The 18694-nt window shown below is 39.3% G+C and overlaps 1 protein-coding gene across 2 annotated transcripts; it reads left to right on the forward strand.

The window, feature by feature from the left end:
- Window positions 1–18663, forward strand: TTC5 (tetratricopeptide repeat domain 5). 2 transcript variants are annotated; one of them, XM_081047541.1, is made up of 10 exons: window positions 1–115; window positions 3741–3873; window positions 4741–4952; window positions 5348–5498; window positions 6501–6592; window positions 8091–8147; window positions 8781–8927; window positions 9111–9322; window positions 10579–10723; window positions 13359–13976. In XM_081047541.1, exons 1-10 carry the CDS (start codon window positions 44–46, stop codon window positions 13476–13478), a joined length of 1341 nt encoding a protein of 446 aa, XP_080903667.1. In that variant the 5' UTR covers window positions 1–43; the 3' UTR covers window positions 13479–13976. The 2 variants fall into 2 exon arrangements, with proteins under 2 accessions (XP_080903667.1, XP_080903666.1); XM_081047540.1 differs by lacking the exon at window positions 1–115 and adding an exon at window positions 428–539 and having other exon boundaries at window positions 13359–18663.
- Window positions 18664–18694: the final 31 nt, after the last annotated feature.

Genomic DNA, 18694 nt, shown 5'->3' on the forward strand with positions numbered 1-18694 from the left:
TTCTGGAGAGGCCAATGAAGCCGTGGGTTGGCAACAACCGAGGATGCTTGAAGGACACCAGCTCCGCCCGGGATGCCGGGTTTCTGTTGTTGATTGTTTCATAGTCCTCCCGCAGGTACCGCTTTATGGCGATGTGCGTCATGGTGTACCCACCGCCTGGACGGGCTCTTTTTTCTTTTGGGGGTTAATAAATAAATAGGAAAATATGAAACAAAAAATATACATGCAATTAAGCTGAGAACATTTTATTTCCAGGATTTGGGAAAGAAACAAGTTTATGAACTCAAAAGTGATTAGAAAACATCTTTGCGGTGTAGGCATTGGGTTAAATTGGTTTGGAGCGATGTCTTTCCTTTAATGCAGCTCCTTCTACTCAGGTGCAGGTAAGCCTCCAGGTACCTAGATGTCGCTGTGGCTCCATGATGAGGGTGGGTATGAGTCTCTGTGGTTATGAAGTTGGGGGCGGAGAAGCAGAGAGTGGCCGGGAAATGATGGCTGAGGAAGAGGAGGAAGTCAAACAGATCTTGCAGAAATTGCAGGTGGGGCCATAGATTAAAATCCATATGTGCTATTGTTATCGGGAGCCCCGTTTATGCAGTACCTGCGAATTCCCTGGCACGTACAGGACGCTGCCTGTGTCCGCGTAACCGGTGACTGTAACTTCCGTGGGTGCAGCCGCCGCCGGGCAGCGGAGGGGAGCAGCCGGTGTGTTTGGACCTCCTGCCGCTGACCCGACTGCAGTTAATTTCAGCCCTGCAGGAAGAGTATTTGTTGCTTCTAACTTGATCCCTGCACATTCTTGTGAAGTTTTATTCCCTCGATTCACCCATAACAAATAGCAAAAAACGTGCATTGCACATCTGTTACTGCATGTTTTGATCCCCACAAAGGCCGTTTCTTCGGTACTTTTCTGCTTTCAAATTGGCAACAGCCACAGGAATGGCTTGCACCGCCTGGGTCCTGGTTACTCACTTTAGAACTTGACAGTTTTGTTTTGGTTTTGCACGCTGCGCAATCCCAGTTTGGGGTCTGATTTAGAGGGGTCCAGACTCCACCTAGTCCACGGTTGACTGCAGTTTTGACGAGTCTGTTTTTCCTCGGTAGGTAGGTGGGAGCTAACTAGTTGCTTGGCTCTTTATTTTTCTTTTAATGACCCAAGATTTTTCTTAAACCTCAGAAACTTAGTTCTTTGTGTTCTAAGGCAGCGTGGAATTTAAACATTAGACCTGTGACAGGCTTGTAACTTGCTTAAAGGCTTCTAATGCAAAAGTTTAAACATTGGTGAGATTTTGTTGTTTTTTTTTGAGCAGATCAAAATAACACTTTTTAGAATGTGAATTTTATCTCGTTTCCAGTGGACCTGGATTAACTTAATTTTGTTCCCTAGTCTTGATCCTGGCTCCATATTAAAAATATTGTTAACGTGTATGTGTTTGTATATGTATAGAAAAAAAATCTGAAAATGTACACTAAACAGTGGTTATCCCTGAGGTTGTTGGGGCGATGAAGATTTTTCACTTTGTATTTTTTACATGTACCTACTTGAATTTTAACAACTTATATATGTTGATTTTGCCGTGAGAAAAAAGTTATTAAAAAGTGTTCAATCCAGCAAAACAAAACAAAATCACCACAAAACTAAACAGTGCTTTGTATGTTTGCTTTAGCAACTACAAACAAACAATAAGACCCTCTCTAAAATATCTGATTTGCAGCCATGCTGATTGCAGGGCAAAAAGAAATAGGTTGCAATTTTGGCTGAAAACTGTCTTTTCCTGTGCTCATTTGTGGTAGAGGCACTAAGCATGTGGGTAGAGGATGCTTGGGGTATCTTGGGGTAAGTGGGGCAGGTGCAGGAATGGAATGGGAATGCAGTGGAGGAGAGGAAGAGGAGAGTGATGTTGCTATCCTTGGGAATGGTGGTAGGCTCTGATTTCATTCTTATAAACATCTTAGGGTAGAAGGAATGCACAAAAAGATATTTCTCCAAGTGTGTTTTTACAGATCATTTTCATTACAGTCATCTAAGGTACTTGTTGAAATGCAGAATTTTGAGTTTGGTTCAAACTACTCAAACATCCTACATTCTGCAGGATGAGTCTAGGAAATAACACACAAAGTAAAATTTTAAAAGCGTGGCTGCAGAGGGTGCTAGTCCATTCTCTTTGTTCTTGGTAGGATTTTAAATTAAGTAGAGGACATAAGTATTTGTTAGAGACAGGGATGATTCAGTAATTCATTCAGTCAGTTTACTTAATGAGAGCCTCTCATGTCCCAAGTCCTGTAGTAGTGCTCAGGTATAGCTGTAAACAAAACAGATCAAGTCCCTCCCATCATGGAGCTTACATGCCAGTGGTGGTGACAGATAATAGACAGTTAATGAACAGGCCACATAATTTCAAGTGATAAGTGCTACGAAGAAAAATAAGGGTGATTTAACAGTGGACAGAGGAGGAGGGGGTTACTTCAGTTTGGGCAGTCAGGGAAAGCCTCTCTGAGAAGTTGATACTTGAACTGAGATCTAAATGATGATGAGAAATGAGCCATGTAAAGATCTGGGGAAAGTTTCCAGGCAGAAAGAACCCTTTGTGTAAAGACCCCAAGGCAGGATTGAACTAGGGGATTTGCCCCTCCCAGCCCATGTGGCTTGAGTATTGTAGGAGGGAGAGTGGTAAGAAGTGAAGTTTCTGGCAGGGTGAGTAGTGGGAGGTCAGATCACACAGTCTTCCAGGCCATGGTAAGGAGATACATAGATTTTGTTCTATCTACAGTGGGAAACTGAGGGTTTGTGATATGATGGACATTTTTGTAGGGTCACTTTCACTATGATGAGGAGAATGGGAGAGAGTAGAAGCAAGATGATCAGGTAAGAAGTTCTTGTAATAATCCAGGCAAGTAATGAGGCTGATTTGATGGAGGATAGTCATAGTGGGATGGAGACAAGCAGATGGATTTAGGATGTGCTGTAGAAAAAGTTAAGACTTGATGGAATAGTATTATATATTTCTGCTGTTATTGGTTTCAGGAAAGAATAGACACCTTTGCCTGGTGTCACAGGAGGACTCAGATAGGAGCATTTAAAAGAGGAAAGATAACGTTTATTTGGGAAGCGTGCAAGAGAGCCAGAAGGTGACTTGACAAGAACAAAACAAAACAGAACAAAAAACCAAAAAACACAAGTATTTAACAGAACAAAATCCTGCAAAAATACCAAGATTATCAAGCTTAAATTGGTCTATTTGTCATTGGAAAACGATGACTCTCACATGTTACCATATTCATAAATATTCAAAAGTCATGTACTTTCAGGTACCAGCCTAGGAAAGATCAGGGATAAGATTGTTTTTGTTAGGAAGTCCAGTTCTTAGGGTAAATTTCAAAGTTTTATACTTTGGGGACTAGTACCAGATAGGATTATTTTATTAACTTTCATTTTAATCTCAAGTTGCAAAGTGGTAAGTGAAGTACTTAATCATAATTTGGGATTCCTGCTGGAGCTTGGAGAGAGAACTATTATCACAGTTCGGATTGTCCTTAACTATCATCATGGTGCAGAGACTGGCATGGGACAACATGAGAGTGGGCCTGGGACACTAGCCCTGTCTACCTGCCCCTCGTGTTATTCATAGGTGAGATAGAGAATCAGTATTTTTAGGCAAAGAGCTGGTATAGCTAGCCAGTCTCAAATTTTCTTGTCTGTTGTTCTCTCCACTTAATGGTACCATCCTTACACTTCCTAGGAACTGGTGGGTCAACTCTATTCATTTCGAGACTGCTATTTCGAGACACACAGTGTTGAGGATGCTGGGAGGAAGCAACAAGATGTGCGAGAGGAGATGGAGAAGACCCTGCAGCAGATGGAGGAAGTCGTGGGTATGAGTCCCAAAAGAGCGTGCAACCCCCTGCCCTTCACTAAAATGTAACAGAGTTTTGCAATCTCTTTGTCCTTCAAACTCATTTTCCTAAAGTTTGATTATAAAAAAATGCCATGAAATAAAAGAGCATCCTTATTGCTTGAACTATTGCAGTGATCTCATTATCTGATTTTTCTGCCTATAATTTGTTTTATTTCTAAATCAACTTATATAATGACCATTGCCATCACCTTTCTAAATCATTACTTCATGCATTTAATCCTATCCTTTTGTCTGTCTCTTTGCTCAGGTATCTTCAAAGATTCCTATTGTTGAGTGGTTGAAGTTTAAACCCCTTAAAGTGGTATTCAGGTCTCCATTTTCTGACTCTTTTTTTTTTTCCCTACCCTTATCTTTGACTACGTACTTCCAGAAAAAGTTTTTGTTTCATTCAGGTTGGACCATGCATTATCTCATGAACATGCTACGTATGTTTCTGCCTCTGTCTTCATTTACATTGTTTTTCTACCTGGAGCGTCTTGTCTTTTTTCCTTTTCACTTGTTAAAGCCCATTTGTTGGCTATCTGCATATGTTCCTTTTCATTGTTTTAATTGTTGCTGTATACACTTTGTCCTCTCCACTAGACTGTAAGCCCCTCAAAGGGCTAATGCTTTAGTGATAATGCTTTCTTTGTTACCCCATTTCATAACAGTACTCTGTATATTGTAGGTTTTCAATAAGAGGTTTGTTCGTAAAGATTGTCCTTAACTATTTCATTTCTAGAGCTGGCATGGGGTTATTCCTTAAGAGACAGTGTCCTGGTCGTATCTGTAAGACGGCCTGGGTTCTTCCATTTTCTTTTATCTCTTTCCCCCTTCCTCCTAGGTTCCGTCCAGGGCAAGGCACAGGTTCTGATGCTGACTGGGAAGGCACTGAATGTGACTCCTGACTATAGCCCTAAGGCTGAGGAGCTTCTGTCAAAGGCTGTGAAACTGGAGCCCACGCTGGTGGAAGCCTGGAACCAGCTGGGTGAGGTGTACTGGAAGAAAGGGGATATTGCAGCTGCCCACACCTGCTTCTCAGGAGCCCTCAACCATGTGAGCAGCCCACTGTCCCCTCAGAAAACACAGATGGGAAACATGGGATTCCTTTGGTTCTATGAATTTCCCTAGGATATGGATACCAGAGTAGAACTGTATTGGAACTAGGAGAACAGAATCAGAAGGGAGGAAGGGTGGGGGAACAGGACTGGATGAGGAAAATGGACAGGGGACTGAGAAAGGAAGAAGATGATGGAATCAGGTACAGAGGTAGATGGGAAGTGAGGAAAAGTTAGCAGCCAAGTTGATCCTTGTAGATGTGGGTGGAAGATACAGATGGCATGCCGTAAGAATTAAGATGACAAATTAGATTTAGGAAGATGGAGGTAGAATGAATGTGGAAAGGGGAAACAGAATCTGGAAGGTTGAGTATATGTCTTCTCCATTTGCAGTGCAAGAACAAAGTCTCCCTTCAAAACCTGTCAATGGTGCTTCGCCAGCTGCGGACTGACTCTGGAGATGAACATTCTCGCCATGTCATGGACAGTGTCCGACAGGCCAAATTGGCTGTGCAGATGGATATCCATGATGGTCGCTCCTGGTGTGAGTGCTCTCAAAAGATCTCCAACAGGTGTCTAGAGCAGGGGTTCTCAACCATGGCTGCATACCAGAGCCCATCTGTTGAGGCTGCCTCTAAGTGTGAAGCCAGGGAATTTGTTTTGAAGAAGTCCACAAGGTATTCTAATGAGCCACTATTCTAGGAACTCTTGGAACTTTTCATCCCAGAGAGGAGGCTTGTGTCTCCACATAAGCAACGTGGGGCATTTGTGCACTGTGCTCCTGTTTCTTCTTCAGGTCCATGTTTGCCTTTTTCTCCCAGTGGAATGTGGGGTATGCTAGAGTATCATCCCTGGTTTGTGTCAGGTGTGAGGCCTGTTAAGCAGACTTTTGAGGGTGACCAAAATAGGTCGTATCTTGAACTCGGGCTCTGAGACGACCCACCAGTTTCAGTTTTTTCTCCTCCCTGGGACAGGATGGGTAGAGTGGGCTGGAGGTGGGTGTTTCCTTCCTTTAGGTCAGTTACACTCTGGTTAACTCGTTTCTCTAGAGGGCAGGCTTATTAAGTCTTGTGAAGAACAGAGGACTCTAGCATATTTCAAAATGGTTTCTTTTACCCCTCCCCCTGCTGGAAGTACAAGGGGTTTTTTTTCTCTGATATTTGCTGTGGGAACCTGACCGAGCTCCTGGAGGTAAACCTCACAATATTGTGGGGGCCCCTTATGATTAGGACCTCTGCAGTTTTTCCAGATTTGTCCACGCTGAGCCTCCAATAATTCATCAATTACAGTTCAGGTTTTCATTCCCCGTCACTGTTTCCTGTGGCACCTTGTGAGTTTCTACTTGGGTATGCCATAACTCCCTGTAGTTCCCCGTCTGTCTCTCCAGTTATGGGGGCCATGGTTTACCTTGTGTTGTACCCTCTCTTACGGATCCTAGAAGAGCTGTGATTTTTTTCAGTCTGTTCAGCTTTTTACTTGTTAGGATGGAGTGGCGACTGTCAAACTTCTTCCAGGTGGAGCTGTAAACCCCATGTTTCTTTTTCAGATATTCTGGGGAATGCATACCTTTCTCTTTACTTCAATACTGGCCAGAACCCTAAGATCTCCCAGCAAGCCCTCAGTGCCTATGCCCAAGCAGTAAGTATTTATGGTCACCCAGGCCAGATGAAGAGAAGCAGTGACAGAAGTCAGTCTTCCTTGTGGCTCGCAGGATGGACATTGCTGGCATCCAGTGTGTGGTTTTGCACAGCCATGTCTACAGGATTGACTTATTTCTTACAATGTCAGTATTAGTAACCATTTGCAGTGTAGCGCCTCAGAGCTCCTCGAGCTGCCTAGATTTACAGGTGTGTATAACTAAAGCACAGAACCCATCCCAACATGTTCATCTTTTATAAATGGGAAAAAAGTCTGTATTAAAATAATGGTTATTTGTGTGTGTATTTTAAGAAAAATGAAAATGCTAATACGTAAGTATAAATTAAGTGCTTTCCCCAGATTAGCCATTAGGTAGTATGGCTTGAGATGTCCCACAGGCCCAAACAGAAGACAGCACGGAACCCATTCTGCATCACCTCCTAGGAATTATTTCACTGGAGTTCATGCTTTGCATAGGTTTTCAGGTTGTTTTTATACTGATAGCCACTTGCACGGGGGTTTCCTTCAGGCTTTGAGTGCCTGATTGCTCATTAGAAGGTTCACATTGGCCTACTTTTTATTTAGGCTTTATTTATATTCACTTTTCTGCATTTGCTTTCTTCTCTTGACACAGGGAGTTGGTTTTTAACTTACCATTACTTATTTTGCTCTGTGGCGGAATAAAGACTACAGCTTCATTGTATTCCTATTTGCAGTTTAGGGACTGTCCTTTTTTTAAATCAGAACTTTCAGGCAGAGGAATTCAATTTTAATCTCTTAATTTAGTTAATGTTTAGAGAGTAATATTGTACATTCCTTTAAAATTTTATATTTGGCTTCTGCTAAATAGCTGCTTTTAATTCTTAATTTCTTTATCCAAACCTACATTTATAAATATATGGGAACCAATCATTTAAACAATTTTAACTCATGTTGTTGGTGTTTTGCAATGTGCCAGGCAGTGCATAGAGTTTAAAAAATAAAATGGACATAGCAGTTTCTTCACAGCACATCTGTCTGCACTGTCATGTGGTTTCTGGCCTTCTAGTTAAACTAGAGAATCCGAATTTAACTTTCTGTGTGTCTTTTAAGGGGGGTTGGATATAGAAACATGGTTCTCCCGGTGTCTGGAGCTGAGGAAATGCATTAATTCGACATCATGTCTTTCCTTGGTTTTCCTCATGTATACCATCATCTCACTAGACATTTTTATTTTAATCAGAATTCTTTCACATATTTCTTCTATCTTTATACTGTTGCATGGGTAAATTATAATCATATTTTAAAGTTTCATGCACATGCAAAAACCTTGCAGTTTCAGGGACTGCATAAAATACCACATCAACAATGACTGTCTAATAGTGTGTGGGTAGAGGTAACATTTTGCCAAGGAAGAAACTTGAATTTTTTCAGGGAGAGGAGTGTCTAGGACATGTCGGGCATGGCCATCCTTAAGACTGAGACAGGACCCACTGATGATCTTTTTATCCCACCATAGGAGAAGGTTGACAGGACAGCTTCCAGTAATCCTGATCTTCATCTGAACAGGGCCACGGTAAGATCTGTGGGGTGGTCATCTGAAAGCCGAATCAATAACATATTTAGGTCTTAGCCTGAGGGGATAACTGAGTATGAATAAGACAAGGTTAGGGACAAACTGCAAGAAAAAAGTCAAATTATGCCCTATGACAAACTCGCTCCGTTTGACTTCAGTATCTGGTGGAGTCCCTGGAGGGAAAGGAGAAGAGGTTGAGGAGGTGGGAGAGTACATTAAGGATGGGGTTGGGGGGAAGTTTAGAAGACTTCTGAAATGTTCATTATAAATATAAAAATAGAAGGACCCAATATATGCAGCTTCACTGTTTTAAAGTTTGGAAGTTAGCGTCTTTGAAATGACTCCATTTTTGGGGTTGTGATCACCCTGAACAGGAAAAAGGATACTAAGGTATTACTACTTCTTTAGGATGTTTGCTGTAGGACAGGAATACAACTGGGTAGAAAAACAATTTATTTCTGGAGAGTCCTAGTCCATTGTGCCATTACTTTCCCCCGGCATAGTTTTAAACATACACACACACACACACACACACGCACACACACACACATACACATATGTGTGTGTGTGTGTGTGTATATATATGTTTAAATATACTTATAATTAGGAGGTTTTTGGTTACTTTTTGTGCAGTTACATAAATATGAAGAAAATTATGGGGAGGCCCTGGAGGGCTTCTCTCGAGCTGCAGCCCTGGACCCTGCCTGGCCAGAGCCCCGGCAACGAGAACAACAACTCCTGGAATTCCTGAATAGATTAACCAGCCTCCTTGAGAGCAAGGTAAAGATGTCTGAAGGCTGAATCCTATTTTTTTAGTCTGCTGCAGGTCAATAAAATAAGAATAGAATGGGCCTCGGTAGTAGTGACCCAGTAGAAGTGAATAGGTGGGAGGGAAGGACTAGACTCTCAAGGAGAGTGACTAGTTCCCAGCTTCTTACCTATTTATTTCCCCTTCTTTTGCAGGGAAAGGTGAAGACCAAAAAGTTGCAGAGCATGCTGGGAAGTTTGCGCCCGGCCCATCTAGGCCCTTGTGATGGGCGCTATCAGTCAGCCTCTGGGCAGAAGGTGACCCTGGAGCTCAAGCCTCTGAGTGTGCTGCAGCCTGGTGTGAACAGTGGTGCCGTGGTCCTGGGAAAGGTGGTGTTCAGCCTCACTACAGAGGAGAAAGTCCCCTTGTGAGTTCTTGCCTTTCCTCTGTTTCATTCTTTTGAGTTAATGCTCTCACTTTCTGGCCTTTCTCTCACAGTTGAGGACATTGTTAGGGGTCACAGATTAGTGAGATCTGCTTCCCTTCTGTGTCTGTCCTAGTAGCAGGTTTTGTCTATGTGATGTTTGACGATCTCTCTGTACATTCTGGTACCATCCAGCTTTTTCCCTATTTCAATACATATTTATGGAACATCTGCTATAGGTATTGTAGGGAGTTAATAAAACAAAACAAAAAAAAGACATGTAAAATATTCAAGTGAAGTGTGCATATAGTCTAGCAGAGGAGATGAGTTAAAAATGATATTCATTTAGAAATTTTTTATTTCTTATTTTTTTAAGGAGGGCACAGCTCACAGTGGCCCACGCGGGGATCAAACTGGCAACCTTGGTGTTATCAGCACCACCCTCTAACCAACTGAGCTAACTTGACCACCCCTCATTTAGAAAATTTTTGACTCTTGAAAAATTAGAGTATAATCAGTGTGTCACTCCTCACTCACTTCCAGGAAGTTCTTTTGTGTTCCTTCCAGTCACTCCCTGTTTTTGTCCCCCTATTGAGGATTAGTTTTCCTGTTTTAACTCAGTAAATTTTCCATTCTTTAAGATTCAGTTTGATTGTCTCTTCAAGGAAACCTTCCCTGCTTTTCGATTTGAACATTTTCCCTCTGGGTTTCCATGCCCAGCCTTTAGCTTTATGAATTCAGCACAAAGGAAATGTTATTCTAGCATCTATCACAGCTGGACTGTAAGTGACGGTGTAGCTGCCTGACTCCTGCTAGACTATGAGCTCACTCATAGCTGAACCGGTATCTTGCTGCTAAGCACAGTGCTTGATAATAACAGGTACTCACTGGAAATTTGTGGAATTAAGTTGACAGAGAGTTTTATGAAGGTTGTGATTCTTAAATTGATAGGCCAGGAATAATGTTTTAGCTGCAACATTTTGCGCTAGTTCATTAATATTTGTTGAATGGTCTCAGTGTACATGTGTTCCAAGTTCTTGGCAAAGTGACAGGTTGCTGAACCTTGTGTATGTTCTCTAAAGATATTACATATCTAAGACAAACGAGGACTCAGATGTCCATAGTAGATGATGGTACCTGTCATAGGGTTTCTAGTTAAGTAACGAAGGAAGCACTTATTTTAATGGTATTTTAAAACCACTCTTCTGTTCTTCTTTCCTGCCCACTTTACTTCCCCCGGCCCCTTCTTAACCTGGCAGTACCTTTGGCCTGGTAGATTCCGATGGACCTTGCTGTGCCGTGATGGTGTATAACATGGTGCAGAGTTGGGGAGTGCTCATTGGGGACTCTGTAGCCATCCCTGAGCCCAACCTTCGGCTTCACCAAATTCAGCACAAGGGAAAGGTGAGTGATGGCTAGGATTCTTTCTCAACACCTAGGCTCTGAAAGTGGGACCAAGTATATCTCTTTTTAAAAATACAGAGGGTGCCAAAAAAATGTATACACGTTTTAAGAAAGGAAAAACCTATTAAAATTGTAATACTCAATATATACCGATAACAAAAGATGAATGTACGTCACGTTTGACTTCTGCAGTTATAAGAGGTACTCAAAGTGGTTACCATCAGCATCCAGACACTTCTGATTACGGTGAATTACTGCTTGAGCAACGTTGACCAAAGTGTCCACTTGTATACATTTTTTTTGGCATCCCTGGTAAGTAAAGTAATGCATAAATGTGTGTGTGATATCATACACACACACACACACACACACACACATACATACATACATATATATGTAATTTTTACTAAAAAGAGAGACTACTGGTAAAGAAAAAGAATAAAAAAAATGGATAGAACAAAGACAAATACTGTATGATATCACTTACGTGGAATCTAAAAAAGCCTAACTTGTAGAAAACAGAGAGTAGAATGGTGGGTACTGTGGGGTGGGGGAATTGAGAAGATGTTGTTTAAGGGTACAAACTTGTAACCAGTAGATAAGTAAGTCCTGGAGATCTAATTCACAGCACTGTGATTATAGACAAAAATATGGCATTATAAACTTCAGAGTTGCTTGAGAGACTAGATCTTAATTGTTCCCACCACAAAAAAAAAATGATAATTATGTGACGTGATAGAGATGTTAGCTAACTCCAGGGTGGTGACTATACTTTAATGTAGAAATGTATCAGATCAGCATGTTGTATCCCTTAAACTTACACAGTGTGATTTGTTATCTATCTCAATTAAAAAAAAAAAAGAACTGCAGTATTGCCACTCAGATGTTAACAATTTGACATGTATACCTCCAGTCTTTTTTATCTTCATAAGTATAATATACACATGCATATGTATATTTTTAATCATGAGTAGGATATCATATGCAAATGTTTGTGTGAACATTTCCTGTGTTTTTACATATTCTACAACATTGTTCTGAGTTGACACAGATAAGGTGGTGATGATGATGGTGATAAAAATTTACTGAACACTTAACTGACTGCTAGATACTGTGCTAAGAGCTTTACTGCCTGCACTAGCTCAGTTAATCCTCACAAAAACTCTGAGAGTAGGTATTTAACCACTTTTTCACCATGTAGATCAGGGGTTCGCAAACTATAGCCCATTAACCATATCTGGCTCACTGCCTGTTTTCGTATGGCCTATAAGATAAGAATAGTTTCAATATTTTTAAATGGAAAAAATTGAAGGAGAATAATAATTTGTGATAACATGAAAATTACAAGAAATTCAAATTTCAGTGTTTAGAAGTAAAGTTTTGAAACAAAGTCACACACATTTGTTTACTATTGTCTGTGGTAGCTTTTGCACTATTGTGTCAGAGTTGAATAGTTCTGTGACAGAGACCATAAGACCCACATTTCCTAAAATATTTATTATTTGGCCCTTTACGGAAAAAAATTTGCTGACTCCAGATCTAGATTATTTCCATTTTATTCCTGTGACGAAAGCACTATAATAAGTATTTTTATAGCTGCCCATATCTATGGTTATTTCCTTAAATGAATTTCTAAGGTAGAATCCTGGCTCCAGAGGGTATGCAGATATCTAAGATTTTTGATACATATTGCCAAATTATTTTTTGAAAGGTTGGACCAGTTATTTCCAAAAGTGGATGTGAGTAATTGTTTCCCTGTAGTTTTATTCCCAACTCTGTAGAAATCTTTGAAAAATTATTTGCTGATTTTATATGAAAAATATAGCATCAATATTGTTTGGCTTTGGTTTCTTGATGGTGAGGTTTAACATTTTATCTTATGTTTATTGAGTTTTATAAATTACCATTTTATTGGCCACTTCCTATATTGCTGTAGGATATTTTAAAAAATTGATTTATGAGAACTCTTTAATTTACCTCTTTACTTTGACTTAGAAGAGCCCCCTTCACACTTCCAGTGGGACAGTATTTTTTGGGTGAAAATCTTTTAACAGCATATTTTACAACTTGAAGTACCCTTGAACTGATAAAGTGAGCTGATACATTTTCTGTTATCAGGAGAATGTCTAAACCACACTTTCTTTTCCTTTCTCCTGCTATAAAGGGAGAAGTATCTTTATAACTTTAGATCTAGCAGGTTAATTTAGGGCCTTACAAACACTTGGAGAAACTCTTGGACTAAGAGTTTCTCAGAATTTCCACCGGCTCTGGCTGCCTGCTGTGTGGTATCTAGTTAAAATTGTCAACAAACACTGGGAAGGACCAATTCTGTGAGAGCAGCCTTTTGTTAGGCAGTGCCAGGAATCTGTCTTTTTTTGAATCAGAGAATTGTTTCATTCTTGTAGTGACACTGCTTGTACCCTACCTGCCCCAGATTTTTCTTCTGAAGATTGAAAACTTTGGGGAAATGATATCCCTTTTGTTAGCTCAGCTTTGTTGAATATGAGATGGAGGTTAGGGGTGTATATACTGAAGGGGGAGAAAGGAGGAGGAAGTCACAGGTAGTGTATCCCCATGCTGGAGTCTGTCCCATCTTAGGATCTGTAATGAACCTGTGTGTGTTTGTCTTTTATAGGACTATTCCTTCTCCAGTGTCCGTGTGGAGACACCCCTCCTGCTAGTGGTGAATGGGAAGCCTCAGGGCTCCAACAGCCAGGCTGCTGCTACCGTGGCATCACGGCCACAATGTGAATGACCCACTTAACTTGCATGCTAAAGAGGGAGTGGAGGCGAGGAGATAAGCTCAAGGGCATTCATCAGCTGGACCACCTGGGCTAGCCACATCCAATGACTCAACCGGAATGGGGGGATGTTTTAGAGGATGTCTTTCCCTTCCTCTGCCCTATAAGATGTTTTGTGTCCTTTCTTTGCTGTTATCATGTTCTATCTCTGTCTGGGGCCACACACTCCCCTAGTATATCTCTCCTGCCTCTCGTTGCTCTTCTGTGTCTTAGGCAAAGAGCATGGAATTGGTAGAAGTGTTGGGATCTTGCCAGGGGACAGAGTTCCCAAGGTTCCTGTTCTTGCCTCCTTCCTGAGCCTCATGTGTATATATCATTTCAGTATTTATTGCCAAGGGAGGGGGCTTAATTTTTTAATGGCTTGGTTTTTGAGCAGTTTTTTTTTTATTTTTATTTTTAAAATTTAGGTTTATCCCCTTCTTTGGGGCTGGAACAGAATTAAATTTCTTTGGAAAAAAAAATATTGTGTAGTTTGGCCTGCTTCATTGTTTCCAGGCTTGTATTCTTGGTTTTTAGGATCATGTCAATCCATTAGGGTAATGCCTCCCCCGCTAACCCCCCACCCCCACCCTTTTTTCCCCTTTATACAAAAAGTTTATTTCTCTCCTAGTTAAAAGAATTCTGGCAATAGGCAGCCCAGGGCAGGAATGGCAGCTCTACAGAGTTGCTAGGAACCATCTTCCCTCCATTTCCTCATTCTGTCATTCCTAGGGATGGTCACCATCATGATCCAAGATGACAGTGGTACTGTTCTAATAGTGTTACTAGGCTGAAAAACCAGAGAGAGCAAGTAGCCAGTTTCTTTAGACTCCAGTTTTATATATGTTTATTTATTTAATTTTTTTATTGGGGGATATTGGGGAACAGTGTGTTTTTCCAGGACCCATCAGCTCCATGTCAAGTTGTCGTTTTCAGTCTAGTTGAGGAGGGCGCAGCTCACTGACCCGTGAGGGAATCGAACCTGCGACCTTGGTGTTATGAGCCCCGCGCTCCAACCACTGATCCAACTGGCCGCCCACTGGCGGCTCAGCTTCAAGCTCAAGCCGTTGTTTCTCACTGGTCCATGTGGGAATCAAACCAGCAACGTTGGTGTTATGAGCACCATGCTCCAACCACGGAGCCAACCGGCCGCCCCTCTAGTGATATATTTTATAACAGTTTTTCTTAATATCCTTGTGGGAAAATGTGAAGGAGGGTTATTAACCAACCGAATGATTATAAGCAGAGAGTACATTATTGGATACAGATTAGTTTGGAAGACTTCTAGTGATATGGCTCCTGTTCAGCTCTTGATCAGGGACTGAATGTCATTGATGATTCATTCAGTAAATAAAGAATGTAAAATGCGGAGGAATCCTCTGAGAATGGGTGGTAGAATACGCATGTATCTCAAGAACCTACAAGGGCTGAATCTAAGAAAATTTTTTTTTAATAACAATTTTATATAAATTTTAAATCCAGTTTCCTTAAAACAGAAGGAAAAACATTTTTTTTTCTAATAAAATTTTGAAGACCATTCTTTTGGTCCAAAAAGGTCAACTTTATGAGGTATATCTTCAATGTTATGTATGAAAAAGTAGTAGGAGCTTAAAGTCAGTATGAGTAACCAGTATAATATAGTTGCAAAAATATACTAAAGGAGTTCGTAGCCAGAGACAGTTTTTAATACAGTGTGTCAGATCACAGGTGAAGCCTTGTGTTCAGTTCTGGTTGATTTTGAGGCCTGCAGTCTCGGAAGAGTGCAAGAACTTGAGGGGGTGTAAAATATTTTGAGAAGTGGTTGAAAGCAACCGGCGGTGGGAGGTAAGGTGTGTCATCAGTCAATAGACAGATGAAATCCATTAACTGTTACCCTTTTACTCAAGTCCTGGAACGATAAGACATATTCTGTGTTGGGCCAGACAATAGGAAAATGGTGGTAGAGAGAAGAAGAACTTAAAAGATTTTATGATGAAATATATGCACGAGTATGTAAAATATGTATGTACAGTTTAAACAGTAATTAGACTACCTGTGAAAATGTCCACATGGCTTAAAAACTAGTGTCTTAGAAGCCCTTATGTGCCTCTCCATGGTTTCGTCTCATTTGTTTCCACAGCTGTGTAATACCATTGTATGATTATGTAAGTTTATTCATCCTACTGTTAAAGGATATTTGGGTTTCATTTTTTTTTCTATTTTTTCATTATTAATATTCTGTACATGTCCTGATGTGTAAGTGGTAGTACAAGAGTTCCTTTTATAGCAGTGGTTCTCAAAGAGCGGTCCCCAGACCAATAGCATCAGCACCACCTGGAACTTCTTAGAAATGCAAATTTCCAGGCCCCAATCCCTGAATTAGAAAGTCTCTGGGGAAAAATCCAGCAATGTGTATTTAACAAACTCTCCCAGTGATTCTGTTGCACACTAATGTGTGAGAACCATTGTTTCAGAGTATTGGCACAAGTATGGAATTGCTGGGCTTGAGTATATCCATGCTTAAACTTTTTGAGAAATACCAAATGTTTCCAAAGTGGTGGTATCAATTTATGTGTCTATTATCTGTGGATGAGTCTTTCCAATGCTTTTCATCCTTTTGCATGTTTGGTGTTGTCTTTTTAGGGTTGCAAATACAGGAGGTTAGAATTGCTATCTCCTTGTGGCCTTAGTTTCCGTTTTTCTCACTATTAATTGGCTTGAGCATCATTTCATATATTTACAAATCACTAATATTTTCTCATGGTAAAACTATAAAAATGAGTATTTCTGTCTTTGCCTACATCTGTTGGATTTCAAATTGATTTGTAGGACTTATGTATCTTCTGTACTAATCTTTTGTCGTTGTATATGCTATAAACATCTAACAGTTTTCAGTTTGTCTTGTCACTCTGTATTGGATTTTTTGTTGAACAGAGTTCTTAATTTCAGTGTTATTGAATTTATCAGTCTTTTATGGTTAGTGCTGTTTATGTCTTAAGAAGTCCTTCTCTATCCTGAAGTCATAAAGACATTTCCCTTCTATTGTTTTATGAAGTTTTATCATTTTGTTCTTTTCGTTATGACTTTATGTTGTGGTGTAGGCATACAATTTTTTTCTTAATGAATAATTAATGGGCCCAGCACCTTTTATTAAAGAATCCATTCTTTAACCACTGATATTTAAAGCCCTATCTGTCTTAAACCATCTTTCCACATATGTGTAGGACTGTTTCTGAGCTCTCTATTCTCATCTATTCTGTCTGTTTATTTCTATGCCAGTACCATGTTGTCTTATATCAGACAAATTCTTTTTTTTTTACTAAATTTATTGGGGTGACAATTGTTAGTAAATTTACATAGATTTCAGGTGTACAATTCTGTATTACATCATCTATAAATCCCATTGTGTGTTCACCACCCAGAGTCAGTTCTCCTTCCATCATCGTATATTTGATCCCCCTTACCCTCATCTCCCACCCTCCACCCCTCTTACCCTCTGGTAACCACTAAACTATTGTCTGTGACAAATTCTTTCATGTTCTTATCAAGTGGCCCATTTACATTTTAGAATTTGTAAATTTTCATGAAAAACTCCTTTGGGATTTTGATGGGGACTGTGTTCAATTTATAGATCAATATAGGAAGAGTAGACATCTTTGTAACTTTGAATCTTCTTATCCATGATTTTCTTTATTTATTTAGGATTTCTTCAATGTATTTTAATATAATTATGTACTTTCACCCCCAAAGTCTTATGTATCTTTTATTAATTTATTCTTAGATACTTCATAATTTTTGATGCTACTTAAATAGTATTTAAAAAATTATATTTGCCAACTGCTTGGGAATATAAGTACAGTTGGCTATATATTTTTGTGTCTGTGACCTTTTCAGAACTCTCTCATTCTAGTAATTTGTTGATTCCTTTAGTTTTCTGTGTACAGAATGATTGTTTTCTGTCTTTTCAATCCTTTTACGTTTTGTTTTTTGTACTAGTTAGGACTTCTACTATGCTGAATACAAGTGATGAGAGCAAGTATCCTTGTCTTATTCCTTATTTTCAGTATTTCAATATTAAATAAGATTATTTATGTTTCTTACATTTACCTGCTCTTACATTCCAAGCCTGTTTTGCATTGTTTTTAATTTTTTTTTTAAGGAGGGCGCAGCTCACAGTGCCCCATGCGGGGATTGAACTGGCAACCTTGGTGTTATTAGCACCATGCTCTAACCAACTGAGCTAATCGGCCACCACCCTGTTTTGAGTTTTTATCATGAAAAGTTTTAAATTTTATGTAATTTAAATTTTATCTAATGCTATTTCTGCATTAATTGAGATGGCAAATGATTTTAATATGATAATATGGTGAATTAGAGTACTCAACTTTTGATTAATAAACCAAATTTGGCATTATTAGTACAAACCTTACTTGGTTCAGGATATATGTATTTTTATACGTTGCTAGATTCACTTGTATAATATTTAGGATTTAGTATCTTTGGGTCACAAGTGATACTAGTTTATGAGTCTATCCTTTTTATTTTTTTATCTGTTCTAGTTTGGTTTTGGTATCAAAGTTATGCTTGTGTTTGTTTGAAAAGTTTATATAAAATCGCTTTATCTTTTTCTTGGTAGAACTTGCCTATAAAGTCATCAGCACCTGTCATTTTTTTTTATGGAAAGATTTACTACTGATTTAAATTCTTGAATGTTTATTGGATTGAATTATTTAAGCTTTTTCTTGAGCCACTTTTTATATTTTGTATTTTTTTAGTAATTTATACATTTCATTTAAGTTTTCAATTATTTGCAATATGTTCTTTATTTATTCTTGGTGGTATCAGTAATTTTGTTCCCTTTTTTACTACTGATAATTGTTTATTTGTACCTTATCTCTTTTTTTTTTAGCATTTTGCCTCTTACAAGTCTTCAAAGAACTTGACTTTGTTTAATAACCTTTATCTTTTGTATTTTTTTTCTATTTCATTAGCTTTTATTTTCATTTTCATAATATCCTTTTTCCTCCTTCCAACTGTTATAAGGAGTGCTTATTCATGAGCTGGGATATATTATAGTTTTTATATCTGAGGCAACATGACACTTTATTGTTTTAAATTTACATTCCTTTGTAATGTTGAGCATCTTTTAATAAAATACTTGTTGAATTTTATGTGAAATGTGAAAGAGGGCATCTAAGATTGAGGAAACTGT

The sequence above is a fragment of the Rhinolophus hipposideros genome (genome assembly GCF_964194185.1).
Source record: "Rhinolophus hipposideros genome assembly, chromosome: 5".
NCBI classification, from domain to species: domain Eukaryota; kingdom Metazoa; phylum Chordata; class Mammalia; order Chiroptera; family Rhinolophidae; genus Rhinolophus; species Rhinolophus hipposideros.

Excerpts from the sequence above, each read along its gene's own strand:
- TTC5 (XM_081047540.1), top strand. The coding sequence starts at position 435 with ATGAGTCTCTGTGGTTATGAAGTTGGGGGCGGAGAAGCAGAGAGTGGC. Across the intron at positions 540-3,740 it reads AGATCTTGCAGAAATTGCAG|GAACTGGTGGGTCAACTCTA; the intron begins GTGGGGCCATAG and ends TACACTTCCTAG. Across the intron at positions 5,499-6,500 it reads CCATGATGGTCGCTCCTGGT|ATATTCTGGGGAATGCATAC; the intron begins GTGAGTGCTCTC and ends TTTCTTTTTCAG.